The 13,596-nt window shown below is 40.6% G+C and overlaps 1 protein-coding gene across 1 annotated transcript in view; it reads right to left on the reverse strand.

Annotated features, from left to right (window-relative positions):
- The window catches only part of ARHGAP28 (Rho GTPase activating protein 28), a 73,265-nt gene that overhangs the window by 28,178 nt on the left and 31,491 nt on the right, over nucleotides 1-13,596 (reverse strand). Inside the window, exon 2 of the mRNA XM_009583570.1 lies at nucleotides 3,231-3,433. Coding sequence (XP_009581865.1) covers nucleotides 3,231-3,433 — 203 coding nt within the window. The remainder of the gene's footprint in view (nucleotides 1-3,230; nucleotides 3,434-13,596) is intronic.

A 13,596-nucleotide genomic window follows, 5' to 3' on the forward strand; every position in this document is an offset into this window, starting at 1 on the left:
TACCAGTTTGCTGCACATTGGCAGTTAGATACACAAAAAAGAAAATTACAGGGCTGGACTGTAGGGACAAGTGAAAGCATCTTACACATGTGCCTTCACTGACTTCATTGTTAACTGCCTTGTCTTTTTACAAAGCTCTACAAAAAATATCTGGTTCTAAAACCCCTGCTCTGTGTAAGATGGGATGTGACCACGGGATGTATCCCGTGAAACAGCTTGTCTCCACTCTGATCCTTTCTGTATCCACAGATAGGATGACAGGCTGTTCCTTTCCCTTCTTGAACCAATGGTTCTTCTGCCGTCCTCACTCTTCTTTCTAACAAGGTCTCTTTTCATTTCCATGTGCCGCTGTTCTAGCCACATACATTCGTGTTCTAGTTTCTTAATTATATTCATTTTGGCTTTTGTCCTGACGTATTCTTTCCAAGAATTTAGTTTTTAATTGAACTTGGCTTTCATGATGCTATGAAAAATAGTAAAGCAGACATGAAATTGTGCCTGCTTACCAGCCACCCCTGTGATTTGTTTTCTCTGGCGTTTGCCCTTTTCCTGTTCCAACCACTCACAAACAATAGACTAAGAAATAACGACAACAACCAGAGGAGTAAAACTATTAAAGAGAAGGAATTTCTGCATAAAAAACCCTCAAAATTTTATGACACATAGGTTTAAATAAGGGCTAAAAGAAAAACATGTTTTACAAAACGTTATTTTTATATGGTAGCCACTTATACAGCAGGGTCTTGATACTGTGTTTGATTTTGCTCCACCAGAAGACAAACAGATAATCAAGAGGGTTCCCTCTGGTTGGTAATCCTCTTTTTCTCATAGAGATTGCTAGGAAAGAGGTGCCTTTCTTTGAATTTCAGATATAACCTCAAATAACTTACAGCATCCCAGCCTTGTAACACCAAGTGTTAAAGCAGTTCTGCACATCACTGCCATCTTAAATACCCCATGGCTTCCTCTTCCCCTACATTTTCATCCCTTGTATCACTTGTTATGATCTTCTGTTCTTTATTGACCGTAGTTACTAACGTCAACAGAGTAAGTGTGCTGATGGCTTCCCCTTGCACGTGTGGTCTGGCAAAAAACAGCTTTGTGGTTTCGACAGTATCAGTGGTGCCTGGCTGCTATCATCCTTTGGCTTCCTTCTTAAGGATTCTGCATCTCTTCCTCTCAAAGACATCTGAAAAGGGTGACGAATATCTGTTTTTATTTTGTCCTGAGGACTTCCACATTGATTTTCAGTGTTTTGATCCTCAGCAAGGAGTGTTATCTTATTAGGAGCTTAATAGAACTCACTATTATTTCCAAGATTTATAATCCCAGACTGAATATATTCCTGAAGTTAATAACTAGAACAAGCACTGCCTGGTTGTGTGTGGGTGTATGCAATATATGTGTGTTTAAAACAACAGTATGAAGGTAAATGAAGTGTGGAGATGTATTGCATTTTACCTTGCAGTCTCATTTTTAATTCAGGTCAGAGGGAAAAAAATCAATGCAATGTAATGAGGTGTAATCAGACAAAGGGTAACATGGGACCACAGCAGAATTTGCACTGTTGTGAAGATTTAGCTCAGCAGTGATGAAACTGATGGAAAAGTTTCTGAGAACATGGAAAATGGGCTCCTGTATTGCTTTGGCCTACTAACTTATCCAGGTTGGTAACTCACAGCTATGTGACATTCCCCTGACCGTGCAGACAAGTCAGGGACACCCAGTTCACGCTGACAATTGCATGAAGGAGACACCGACAGATTCACAATCTCTTTCTGGGGTCTCCAAGCTGGACAGCATAGTCAGACAGGAATTTTCCCAATAAGGCCAAACTGAGGCAGATTGCTTTTCTGCCTTCCTGTAACAATAGCCATAAAGTTTCAATGTTACACCTTGATTTATTTTTATTTGAGACCAAAGGCCAGCACAAAAAAGTGCAGTTTGGATTTAAGCTGCCAGACCATAACCCTCATAGCAGACCGAGACTTCTGGTGAACGGAGGTCGTCTCCTTTTGCTTCCGGGAGAGCCCTACCTGGAACTAGTGAGTGGGAGGTGTTCCCCATGGAAACGGTACATGGAGCTAGATACCTCTGTGTGGGATACTCATCATGACTGGTTACATATTTGGTTGCTTAATAAAGTAGCACCCTTTCCCCCTTTTCACCCTTCTTCCTGGTAGCAGAATTAATGACGTCCCATTGCATGTCAAGGTAAGAAAAATACATCGTCACTCACGTTAATAATTGGATGGAAAGAACACAACATTGTTTCAAAATCTATCCCTAGATCAGTAGTTACCAGACTAGTGGCCATGATCCACAAAAGGGTTGCAGCAGTTATCAGTGGGTCATGACCTCAAAAGAAATTCGGTTTCATCCTATAGTAACACCTGATATTTTGTGTTGCACAACATAATGCACTTGTAAGTCGGGTCATAATTGGAAAAAAAAATGAGAACTGCTGTTCTAGATGTTATCAAGTCATCTAACACAAAGCTGCGTTGCATCAAGCTAGTGGAGACTATTACATGTTCTTCCAAATACATTACGAAAAAGGAGAGGGGGAAACGTTAAGGTAACAGAATGAGGTAGTAATACCTTCAGCATGATTTGTATAAGTGATGAATGAATTTTGACAAGTGGGGAGTCTGAATGATGTAGGCGTCCATATATTCAGATTTATCTCTAGTATTTCCTTGAATTATATCTGAATTGGGCAATCCCAGAGAAACAGGCAGTTGTCAAATTTCTGATAGCAGCAAACGATATCTAACCAAAAACTGCTTCAAGACTTTCATGACTTCTGCATTATATCCTACGAAAGCCAGAAATTTGAAAATTCTAGATTACTAAATGAACTTTTTGGTCCTTTTATATGTTTTGGTTTATTTTATTTAATGCTGGAGATTAAGTTTTCATTTAGTGCCTCTCTTTTTTGAATTACACCGTATCTGTCCTCCTGAAGTACATATAAAATTGGTGCAAAAAAATCTACTTCAGAAGTCAATTACCAGCCCCAGTGCCTAAACCAGATTGAATTATTGTTTCTCTCCAGCGATATCTCGTACATTGACTGTGATGTTCAGAAGTAGAGATACAATGATCATAGATAGACTCAGCCTAGCACTTTTGCTTATACTGGATGACAGTAGGAAGGAGACCAGGGCATCACTAAAGAGACAAGGCAAAGCCAAGGTGTGAGGAAGAAGTGGTGTTCGTGTGCTCACCATCAGCAGGTTTGAACTCCAAGAGCGTTGCTTCTTCAGATCCATCTTCACTGCTCTCCTTGATGCTCTCCACTTCGCACCAGAAGTCCTCCATGGAGGTACTGTCCATGGAGGCTTGTGAGTTGGAGCGACTGAATGCAGGAGGAGGTGCTGACTCATTGGAAAGCATCCTGTTAATTCTTCGACAACGAGGGAGAGACTTTCTGAAAAGAGTTAGAGATGAAAATAAAAATACTCTATCTTTCTATCATGTTAACTTGTACCATGCAGACAAAGCACGCAACTAGGGCTTCAACTGTGCCTGTACCAGGGAGCAGGGAACAAGATGTTGGAGGCAAAGTGCACAGTTCTGGTGGTCTTCATGATCTCTGTTGCTCATAACAGCTATGGCTGAAAATTTATTTTGCATCTAATAATTTATCGCTTTAACATCCTTTAGTGTTTTACACCATAGAGGGGAACTCAGGAGATGCAATTTCTATTTCTAACACTGATACTCATCTAATGAGACACTGGAAAAGTATTTTAACTTCTTTGTGCCTCAGTTTCTCTTTCTATCCCTTTCTGTTTTGCTTACTGGCTGAAATGCTTTAGTGCAAACTTCTTTGGGAAAAAATAATCAGATTTGGGAACCCTGAAATATTTTACAAACTCATGTTGGCTCCAGAAAAAAAATTAAAAACTTGAAATATTTTAATTCAGAAGAATAATTACTTTTTATTTGAAAATCCTTTAAAAATAATACATTTTTTAAATGAAATTAAAATAAATGAAATCTTAACAAAATCTGTCTTTGAAATGAAATAGTATGTTTTGGAAGGTTTTGATCATGGGTTCAAAAAAAATTATGTTTCACTAAAAAACAAATTTCAAGTTACGATTCAATACAGTGATGGAATTGAAACAAAGAAGTTTGTTCCTTATTCCTTTGTTCTTGTCTTTTCCCACTGTAAATTCTTGCAGCTGAAGACAGTTACACAAGTTCATGCAAAATCTTATAAAATACCCACCACAAAAGTCTTGTCTGACTTTGCTCTTTCGCATTATTACAATTGCAATACTGTAAGCAGCTTTTGTAAGTGTAATTACAGTAGTTACAGTAAGCAGTAATAATAACCACAACAATATTTGTACAAAGGAGTCAGGAGGTACCGTAATTATGGCAGAGAGCTAGACTACAGGAATTAATGGAAAATTCTGTCATAAGGTCTTCTGGCCTTCACTTATCTGAATTAATTCAAATGCAGTTTCCCTTTCTCTTCCTTTTCTTTATGGCATCATCCTGCCAACAGGCCTTTGTTTAAAACCACAGGCAGCACTTTTACTCCACTAAAAAAAAAGATACTTCCTTTTCAGTATTTCCCTCTTTGTCAAAGTTTTTGCAATGGATGAATAAACAACATATTATTTAATAAAGCTGACTGGACGTGCTTTTCCCCCTTTGTGCTGCGGCCTCTGCTGCATGCCCCCTCGTCAGCGAAGGGCTGGCTGCTTCCCTGAGGTCCCCGGAGCCTCCTCGCTTCGTCTGGGTGGTCCCAGGCAGCTCTTTCTGGGTTAGGTCTGAGCCCCGGGTTGGGGAGCTGCGGTGGAAACGATGGAGCACAACAAATCCAGCTGTGGACATTATCAGTGATTTAAAAAGGCAAAGCTCAGGCCTTTGCTCCTTTTTGAACACAGGGAGGTATCGTACAGACGATTCAGCTGCCAAACCTGCCCATGTGCTCTTGGTCAGCTGCTGGTAAGCAAAGCTTTCTTATGGGTGAGAATATTTCAGCAGAAGAAAATGTACTATGGTGCTGTGGAGACACATGTCCTCCAGGAAGAGAAGTGCTATCATCTTCAGTGTTTCTATCCTTTTTTTCCTCATAAACAGCAAGCGATTGTTTGCATTTAAACACAGCACTGAAACTGTTATTGTTTTAATTAGAACAAGCCACAGTCACCAAATCCGAGAAGAATTTGTGACACAAGTGTGGTTAAAGCTATTTGAGTGTCTTCCATGTAGCTCTCCCTCTGGGGAGACGCGAGCATTTCAGTCGGCTTTTGTTCGCAAAGCCTCAGATGACTGGGGTACCTGGTAAATCATAATTACTGGAATCATGTATCTGGATGTGTCAGGCTCTGTTTTTTTATGGATTCACCTCTCTCTCTTCCCTGCATCAGCATCAGCAAGGAAAAAAAAATGCAAGTGTCACAGGGCTTAAATATCATGAGTTAATACTGAGCCAAGCATCCCCGAGCAGAGTTTTTGACCAGCAGCAGCAGAACCCCTGAGAAGCGGCCAGAGAACCCCTCCTCTTCAGCTGGCAGCTGGTGGGGACGGGGGAAACAGCTCCCGCCAGCCAATTGCTTACTGCTGTGAAAAGCTGCGCTCTTTTGTTTAAAAGGTGATAATGAACACAAATAAGGAAAAAGGCAAAACTTCCTGGCACTCTAAAGGCATTTGGGGCCCCTTTTCACCAGGCGCTGTACAGGCAGAGAGAGACGCCAAGGCCTGGTCTCAGGCGTGCAGCGGGTGCCCGTCACCAGGCCGCAGCCTCTCCCTCCCCGGCCTCCTCCTCTTCAGCTCGGGGCTCTGCCTGAGACCCCCACGCTGCTGCCCATTGAGCAATTCATATCCCTGCTTAGTACAAACCTTTGTGAAAAATAAGTCCCTACATCTGCTATATAGCACAGCCCAGAGTTCCCACACCAGCAGTCGTAGGAAGAAACGTTCTCGCTGGTCTGGAATCGAACACGTGCTGGGATGAGAAGAGGGCATTTTCCCCGATAGCATCACTGGCTCCCATCGTTTAGTCACGGTCAGGGAATTTAAACATTTCCTGCCCTCCCAGTGTGAATCTTGACCACGACCCTTGTGCTCTTCACGCACCACACCAGACTGATCCTCGGGCTTTGACTCCATCAGCACTTCAGCGAGCTCAAACCAAGGCTTTTTATTTCACCATATTAGGAAGAAAGAGACTTGGTGGGTTGTTTCTTTTCTCCCCACAGTGAGTATGCTAATTTGTAATATTACCATACCAAAAAGCTAAATGCAGAACAGAGCATGTAGCACGGCAACAACTGCTGTGACAACCAGCTTTACCAAATACGTCTAAGGTTCCTGGGTAATTAACGTGCATTTACAACAATATTAAAAGTACAGAGCTTATTTGGAAAATCAGCTGAACAAAGTCTCCTGAGAACCTCATATCTGAGGCTTGTTATCTCAGCCCGGATTAAATCAAGCTGTGTAAAATTCCTGTAACAAGAAAGGTTAGGCAGAGGTGCTTTATCCTTATTGGTAAACAGCTGAAGCTTGCTTCCAGGTGGTCTGGTACAAACCTTATGCAATTATTCCAAGTCTGCCTATTAAAACCTCATGTGTTTGAAAAGACCTCCAGCTGCCATTTTGACCCATATACCTGTGGCTTTTGTCCCGGAGGAAGTAGTCTTGTTTTTATGTGATAATGGCAGTTGTCTCCATTTCCTCCGGCCAAAGCTGCTCAAAACAGTTTCAGGGAAAAAAAAAAAAATCCTACTGAGGAAGCAAAGCATATTCTTCACCGCTTTTAATTCATTCTTGGAGGACACTCAATGAGCACTGACTCAGCAAGCTGTGCCTGTCTCAGAAATAGCTGAACAAGCCCAAGTTGCCTGTCACCTGGGAACTCTCCTAGCAGAAAACCTATGTTCTGGATACCTTTTTCATCCTCAAAGCTTTCCGGCTTATTTGCTCTTTTTCTCAATGTCTGTAGAGACTTTTACAAGGATAAAATGTTTTCACTAAGCCAAATTTGTTGTTCTTACAGAAAATTTGAAAACCAATCTTGTTAGGTAAGTAGCAATCATGAAGCTCGTGCTCAGTTTCATTTGCTCCCTCATACACACGGGCAGTGGTGAGCTAATCTGAAAGGCTGACTAAATTAAACACAGGAGAGATCTCAGATTCTGGCTTCCTAGATGGAAAATGCTGGGAGAGATGGACGAACCTTAAAGCATGAGCAAAAATTACAGTGACTCCACTGAACGAGATGAAATTGTTTTCAGGGCGGAATTTAAAAAAAAAAAAGCCACAGAGACACAAACTCAAACCCTTGAAAAAGAAAGAAGGGAAAAGTGTACTACAATGGCCAATGTCATCAAAGAACTCCTCTGTTACTGGATATTGGCCACAGAAGAAAGGGTTAAAGAGTGCCAGTAAGGATAAATATGATGATATCATGTAGAAAGCTTTCTGTGGAAAGATTTTTGCAAAAAAGCAGGGTATTTCCCTGGGGCACAAGGAGGCTGATTCAACTGTGTGTGACTCTGGTTTTGCCCTAGTGTATGTTTATGACGCTGATGAAATGCAATAGCAAACCAGGCCCACTCAACCTATATTTTATATTCCATATATCATGCAGAAGTGTGCTGTTCAGGGTCTGACAGAACACATCGATTTCAGGATAGCCAAGCCAAATCCAATAAGCAATTCTTATCCTACCCCAAAGTGAAGGTTTGTCTAACCACACGAAGAGCTGTTTCAGTGACACCTAATGATTGTTCACAGGCTGACTAATGATAAAGCCAGGCTTGTGTTTTCAGTTTAATTAAGTAATGGGTGGTAGAGAATCCATAAAACAAATGGGAGCAATAAAGCCATCTTGTAGTTAAAACCAGCATTTAATCCTTGTTTACACAGAGAAACAGGACATCTTACTCTTGTGTGTCATTGTGCTTCATTTCATTCGGCGGGTTGTGAACCTGCTTCACCACAATTAGTCACATTTATAGGAATGGGGAAGATGAAGGAAGCAAACTGTCCTGGTCACTTTAGGACTAAGATCCACTTTTTCACTCTGCAATCATTCTATCAGTGTAGCCAATGAAGTCAGTAGTGCCTGAAAAACACAACAGTGGCAGAGTACAGTGTTGTTTCCTGTATCCAGATCTTTCTATCCTTCAGTTTATCATAACAAGTCACCAACTTCTGACAAAAAATAATTACCCTCTCTCCGCTCAGCTCTTCCCAAATGTAAAAAAGGGGATGGTAGCTTGCATGGATAGGGAAACAAAATTTATTCCTCTTTATTAAGAACTGTATTTTGATCTGTTCTGAAAAGTTAGGAATCAGTCATGTACCAATATTTCTCTTTTTTTTTTATAAAATGTGTACAAATTCCAGGCAAAGGAAGAAACCGGCAATTTGAAATAGTATCTTTGTGCACAGTTCACGGCACAGTTCACTCTTGCCCCAAATCTCTTCTGGTCTTCTGGTTCCTTCCTGGCGACCCTGTTCCAGCACTCCTTGCTGTCTGCTTGTTTTCTTCTCTCCATGCTTGGTGGTTTCTGCTCACAGAGAGGGGCATATCTCAGACAATATCCCCCAACTCCATCTGCACACTTCTGTTTCTCATTATCTTGCAGATGTTAGGCAAGTTGTAGGCAGTGGATCCTAAAGTTTCCCTTTTCTTTCTCTAACATCTAGCATAGCAAATATTTAACCTATCATGCTCTTTGGTTTCCTGGAGGTGTCACCCAGCCTCCCTTGTAACAGAGTGTCTGAGTGAGAAGCAGAATAGGATTTTATTTCATTAATAATTTTTTCATCCTGCTGCCTAACAGAACTCCAAAATCATATTCATCTGATTGCTCTTTGTTACAAAGCTGGGTTTGAAAATAAGCTGAGTTTTGACATTACTGTATCGGCTAGACTTGAAAACACAGGAATTCAGTACTTTGCATGTCTTTGTATTCTACAAAACATTCTACAAAATATGCTTCTGTCAACTATTAATTTTATTTCTAAAGATGCTTTTCCATCTCCACAAACATTTTTTGGACCAAAAGGACTTGTTTAATGAGTCTTAATATTTAAAGACTTAAAAGAGAAAAGACTTACAAGGCTTACAAGATTTAAAGGAATTTAAAGAGTTTCATTTATTTATTCATAACTCATCTGCAATTCATCAAGGTACTAACAGGAGTTAGAAGATTCAGCTGTAGAGTTGGCATGCGGGTTTACCTGCCAGCATTTAAAAATGCATTTCACCTTGGGTTCTTCATCTCTCTCTTACGCAACTTTTTCATAAGTGGTACAGAAGTCCCCCGTCCGTAACAAGGGCCACATTGTGACCGCTCCGCGGCTTAGCATGGAGATTGCAGAAGAATCTCTCTCTGTTTGTGCGTTTCAATGTGAGGACTCTCACAATTAGACCCTTTGAGCTAGGGGAGTGCAGGGAATATACTCTCTAGGTATTGCCTGCTGGCAGTGATGACCCTTGGGGACATGACCCAGACCTCTCCTCCACACTAGCAATCACATCACTTTGGCGCTGGCCCGATGCGACAGAGACAGTGCACTACATGGCTTCAATGCCTCTGTCAAAATCTGAAAGGGACTCTATTTTGTCTTCATTCTCCTAACAAGGCTGTTCCTGAAGGGCAGCAGGGATTCCCAAATGATTAACCCTAACAAGGGTACGTTCTGTCAAGCATTTTTTTTTCAAGTGAATTGGAAAAGGATTCTTTTCATATAGATTAAGAGGCAGCAGAATAAGCTAGTTTTGAATGCTGAAGACTTAAGGACATGAGCAGATCATGGCAGAGTATGTTAGATGTAATTTTCAATGGGTATGGGCGAGATAAGAAGCATCCGGATGTGGCCTAGAGCAGGCAAAAGCTGGTTGTGAGCAGCCAGTTTAAACATCTTAAACATTTCCAACACATTTTTATTGTTAGAGGTGACAAATTCTTTTGTTGTGTTGGTGTTTGCTTAAGTCCAATTACTTTTATATGTAACAAATCCATGTACCTAGGGCAGACCAAAGTTTTCCAGGAAGAAACATAGGCATGTGGCCCATGTACTGTGCGCTTAGGAAACCCGTGCTTCCAGGAAATGTTTGATCTATTGTGCATGTACAGTACAAATGATTTGTGTCCAAGCATTGAACCCAATGAATCTGACAGTTCACTGTACATATGCCTCAGAGCTGATGAAAGCCGCCAGGAGCATTGGGCTCACTGTGCTTGTACTGTACAATTTATCCACTCATGTTGAGTAGATGCCTCCAAAAATTCCACCTGTCTGGCACACACCCAGTGAGATTGCTAGGTAGCTGAGCACCCCGAAATCCAAGGCAAACCCTTCAAATTCCATCTGGGCAGAATTTGAAATCAAGATGTATGACAACCCTGGATATACTACTATAAGATCACCAGTCCTCGGGATGAATTTCTTGGTTAAGCCACACAGTAAGTATGAGGCAGACGTTTCATTCTGCAACTTGGTGCAAGCAGCTACGCAGTTCTTACCCGAAGTAGCAAGCAAAAATGAAGCAGTCACATGAGTGAAAAGGAGAGGGGGAAGCACAAATGCACTAGATCCTGCCTAAACTCTGGTACTGCACGAAGTTTAATGCTGTTCACTGCATTCACTCGGTCCCTCCTCAGAGAGCTATCTGCAGTAGTGAAGAAGCTCTCACAAAAGGTGGTGGAAAAGCTGTATTTCTCTTTTGCTGCCTGCTGCTCTGGCAGCGCCACTTCTAAGGTAAGCAACAGCCCTGTAAGCACTCCCCGGGGATAGCATCGTCTCAAGCCAACGGGAGTACGTCAGGCCACTATGCATGCGTGCGTGTGTAACTACAAATACCAAAGAGGCTGGGAGAAGGAGGATAATGTGCAGACTAATCCAGAATCTTCTCTCACAATAAAATTGATAAGCCTTTACCAGCAATTCACACTTAGCCAGATTCATTATTTATAACACAACAAGATACAGTTAAAACTGCAGGAAATGCACAGGTTCTAGAGCTCGGATGAGGGTTAAATCATTCAACAAGCAAAGAAGCAAACCAAGTAAAACCCACAGGGGATGTAAACTGGACAATGTTAAAAGATTTTTGGCTCTAGAATTACAAACTAAATTTTCTAAAGAAAAAGAATTATTAAAATATTCATCAGGCACGATGAAACACTGAAACATAAGGGGTCAAACTTTCTACAGCTTTCAGTACAGCTGCTAACATTGCCTGCATTTATGTGGCAATTGTGGAAGAATATATCCTTATTTTTATTTTAGGTCATTCTAAAGGAGCTATCCTTTCAACTAGCAATGATTATTATCATTAAAGGACTCACAGTATTTATAGGACTTGCTCTCTCTGAACGCTTCAAAAGACAAATTCAGTCATTTTGGTTGAATTAAGGTAACAACATAAAGAACTGGACCATACTATCTGCTGGAAGGCATTTAATGCAACTACATACATTGCACGTGTAAGCTCTTTAAGGTCCTGACATAATCAATGAAGGGAGACAGGTACTTCTAGAGAGTGAAACATGTAAACTAAACAGAAGCTTGAAGTCATGCAATATATCTTTGCAGTTTTCTTTGTGCTTAGCTTTAAGTGAACTCCAGCTGTTACTTTCCCCCTTTCTATAATTAATGCACCCTTTTAAGTAAATGTCACCACTCCACCCATTATATTTTTTTCAAAGGCTTCAGGACCTAAGAAAACAAGCCGTAGCTATTTTCATGAGATATCGGGTTTTCCTTTTAATGTGTATGGGAGGCAATGGTTGAGCTACAAAATATGAATATGTAAACTCTCTAATGTATTCATTTACATTTTAGTCATGAATGGTATCAGTTACCCTGCAATTCATGAGAAAACATTTTGAACATTGTGCTTAATAGTATTCACAGGACTGGACTGAAGTAATGTAAAGCAACACGTTGAACTTTTAAAGCTAAGCAATACACAACTTCTAAAGCTATTTTATTGAAAAAAATGCTTATATGGTGAAGATACTGTTAAATCTTTCAACAGAGCGAGGAGCAACTTCACACTGTCACTATAAAAATCCTGGATCTGATTCTCAGATAGTTATAAACTGTTACAACCCCACTGGCTTAATTTATCCCTTATGTTTAAATTCAGAACATCCTTCTTTGTGGTACTGCTAATGTTGAAGTTATTACAAATCACAAAAATTTCATGAGCAAATGTACTTCTGACCATCTAGATTTTTCTCGGCAGCTCTGGGTTGTCTGTCAGGCAATTCTGAACCCTCAGCTTGTATTTTCCATGGCATATTGTACTTTGTGGCATACTGAATCAGTCAGAAGGAATGACAAATTTGCTGGAAAATGCTGTAGCCAAATAAAAATCAAGATGTGTGCATAATTCTATTTTTTGCCACTCCAGCACATTGGTAAAGATTGTATGAGTTACTTTGGAATGCGTCCCAAATTTGCTGAATAGACTGTTCTTTTGTTAATGAGGCTGCTTAATAAAGCAGTGTAGATGAAGAATGTACACTGAATAAAGCAATGTGGATGAATCTTAGAGAATATCTCAAAGCACTATGTTCCTATTTTTACTTGCATAAAAATGGTTATGTGTCAGTTGTAAACTGATGGAAAGTACACCAACGTGGAAACTACAGAAAAACAGATTTTTAGCACATTGTCTGTTGATTATTCTTGTCAATGTCCAGAACAGTCTGCGACTTTATTCTGGATGACTTGAGGCAACATGAGACCTCATCTTTACCCATCCGTCCCTCCATCTGCAGCCAACCCTGAACCCTGCCTCCTTCCCTTCCTTTTCCAATTTTCCAGAAAGCAAGTGCTGCTGGGATGGGTGGGAGCCTTGTGTAGAGGTGGAGCAAGCAGGGAAGCTGATAAGGGCTCTGTGCAGAGAGGAGGTGATACCAGTGCGGCACAGGGGAACCTGACACACAGGGCAAGGGATGGGGATTGCAGCAGATGGGTGTGTTCCCAGCTCCAACAGCATTTGACCGTCATATCTCCTTATAAGAAGTCACACAGCAGCCTCTCTCTCCATCCAGTTCTAAATATTTACAAAAAGCTCAGAGTCGAAGCAACTATGGTACTTTACCTTCTAAAAAAATAAACTACTAAAAAATCCCAAACAGCTAAGCAATATTAACAGAAGTAAATCCTCTTGGGTCTGCTGAAGCCAATGGAAGTTTTGCTAATGTGGTGCACATTTCACCTTCAAACTTCAAAAAGCAAGCTATATTAGAATAGATTTTTGACCAACATTTTTGAGGGAAACAATGAACAACTAATTTCTTGCTAATTCACTCATCTTCTTTTTGATCAAAATTTTAGGCTGTTTCACTCACTTTAAAGTTAAATAGCGGTATATCGTTTGGTAACCTCTCACATTCAGGACATCAATAACTGTACAAGCGTCATTGTGTAAGCATAAAGCTGAATTTAAAGCAAAAGCTGGTAGAAGACTCCTATTGGAGATTGGTCTAGAGAATTTTAATTTATAATGTAGGTACAGAAATGTGTTGGCAAGAACCTCTTGAGTTGCCAGATGATACTGGTAGCATTACCAGTACTATGAAAGGTCATGGTGAGATG

Source organism: Fulmarus glacialis, unplaced genomic scaffold (assembly GCF_000690835.1).
Source record: "Fulmarus glacialis isolate BGI_N327 unplaced genomic scaffold, ASM69083v1 scaffold1748, whole genome shotgun sequence".
In the NCBI taxonomy this organism is placed as follows: Eukaryota; Metazoa; Chordata; class Aves; order Procellariiformes; family Procellariidae; genus Fulmarus; species Fulmarus glacialis.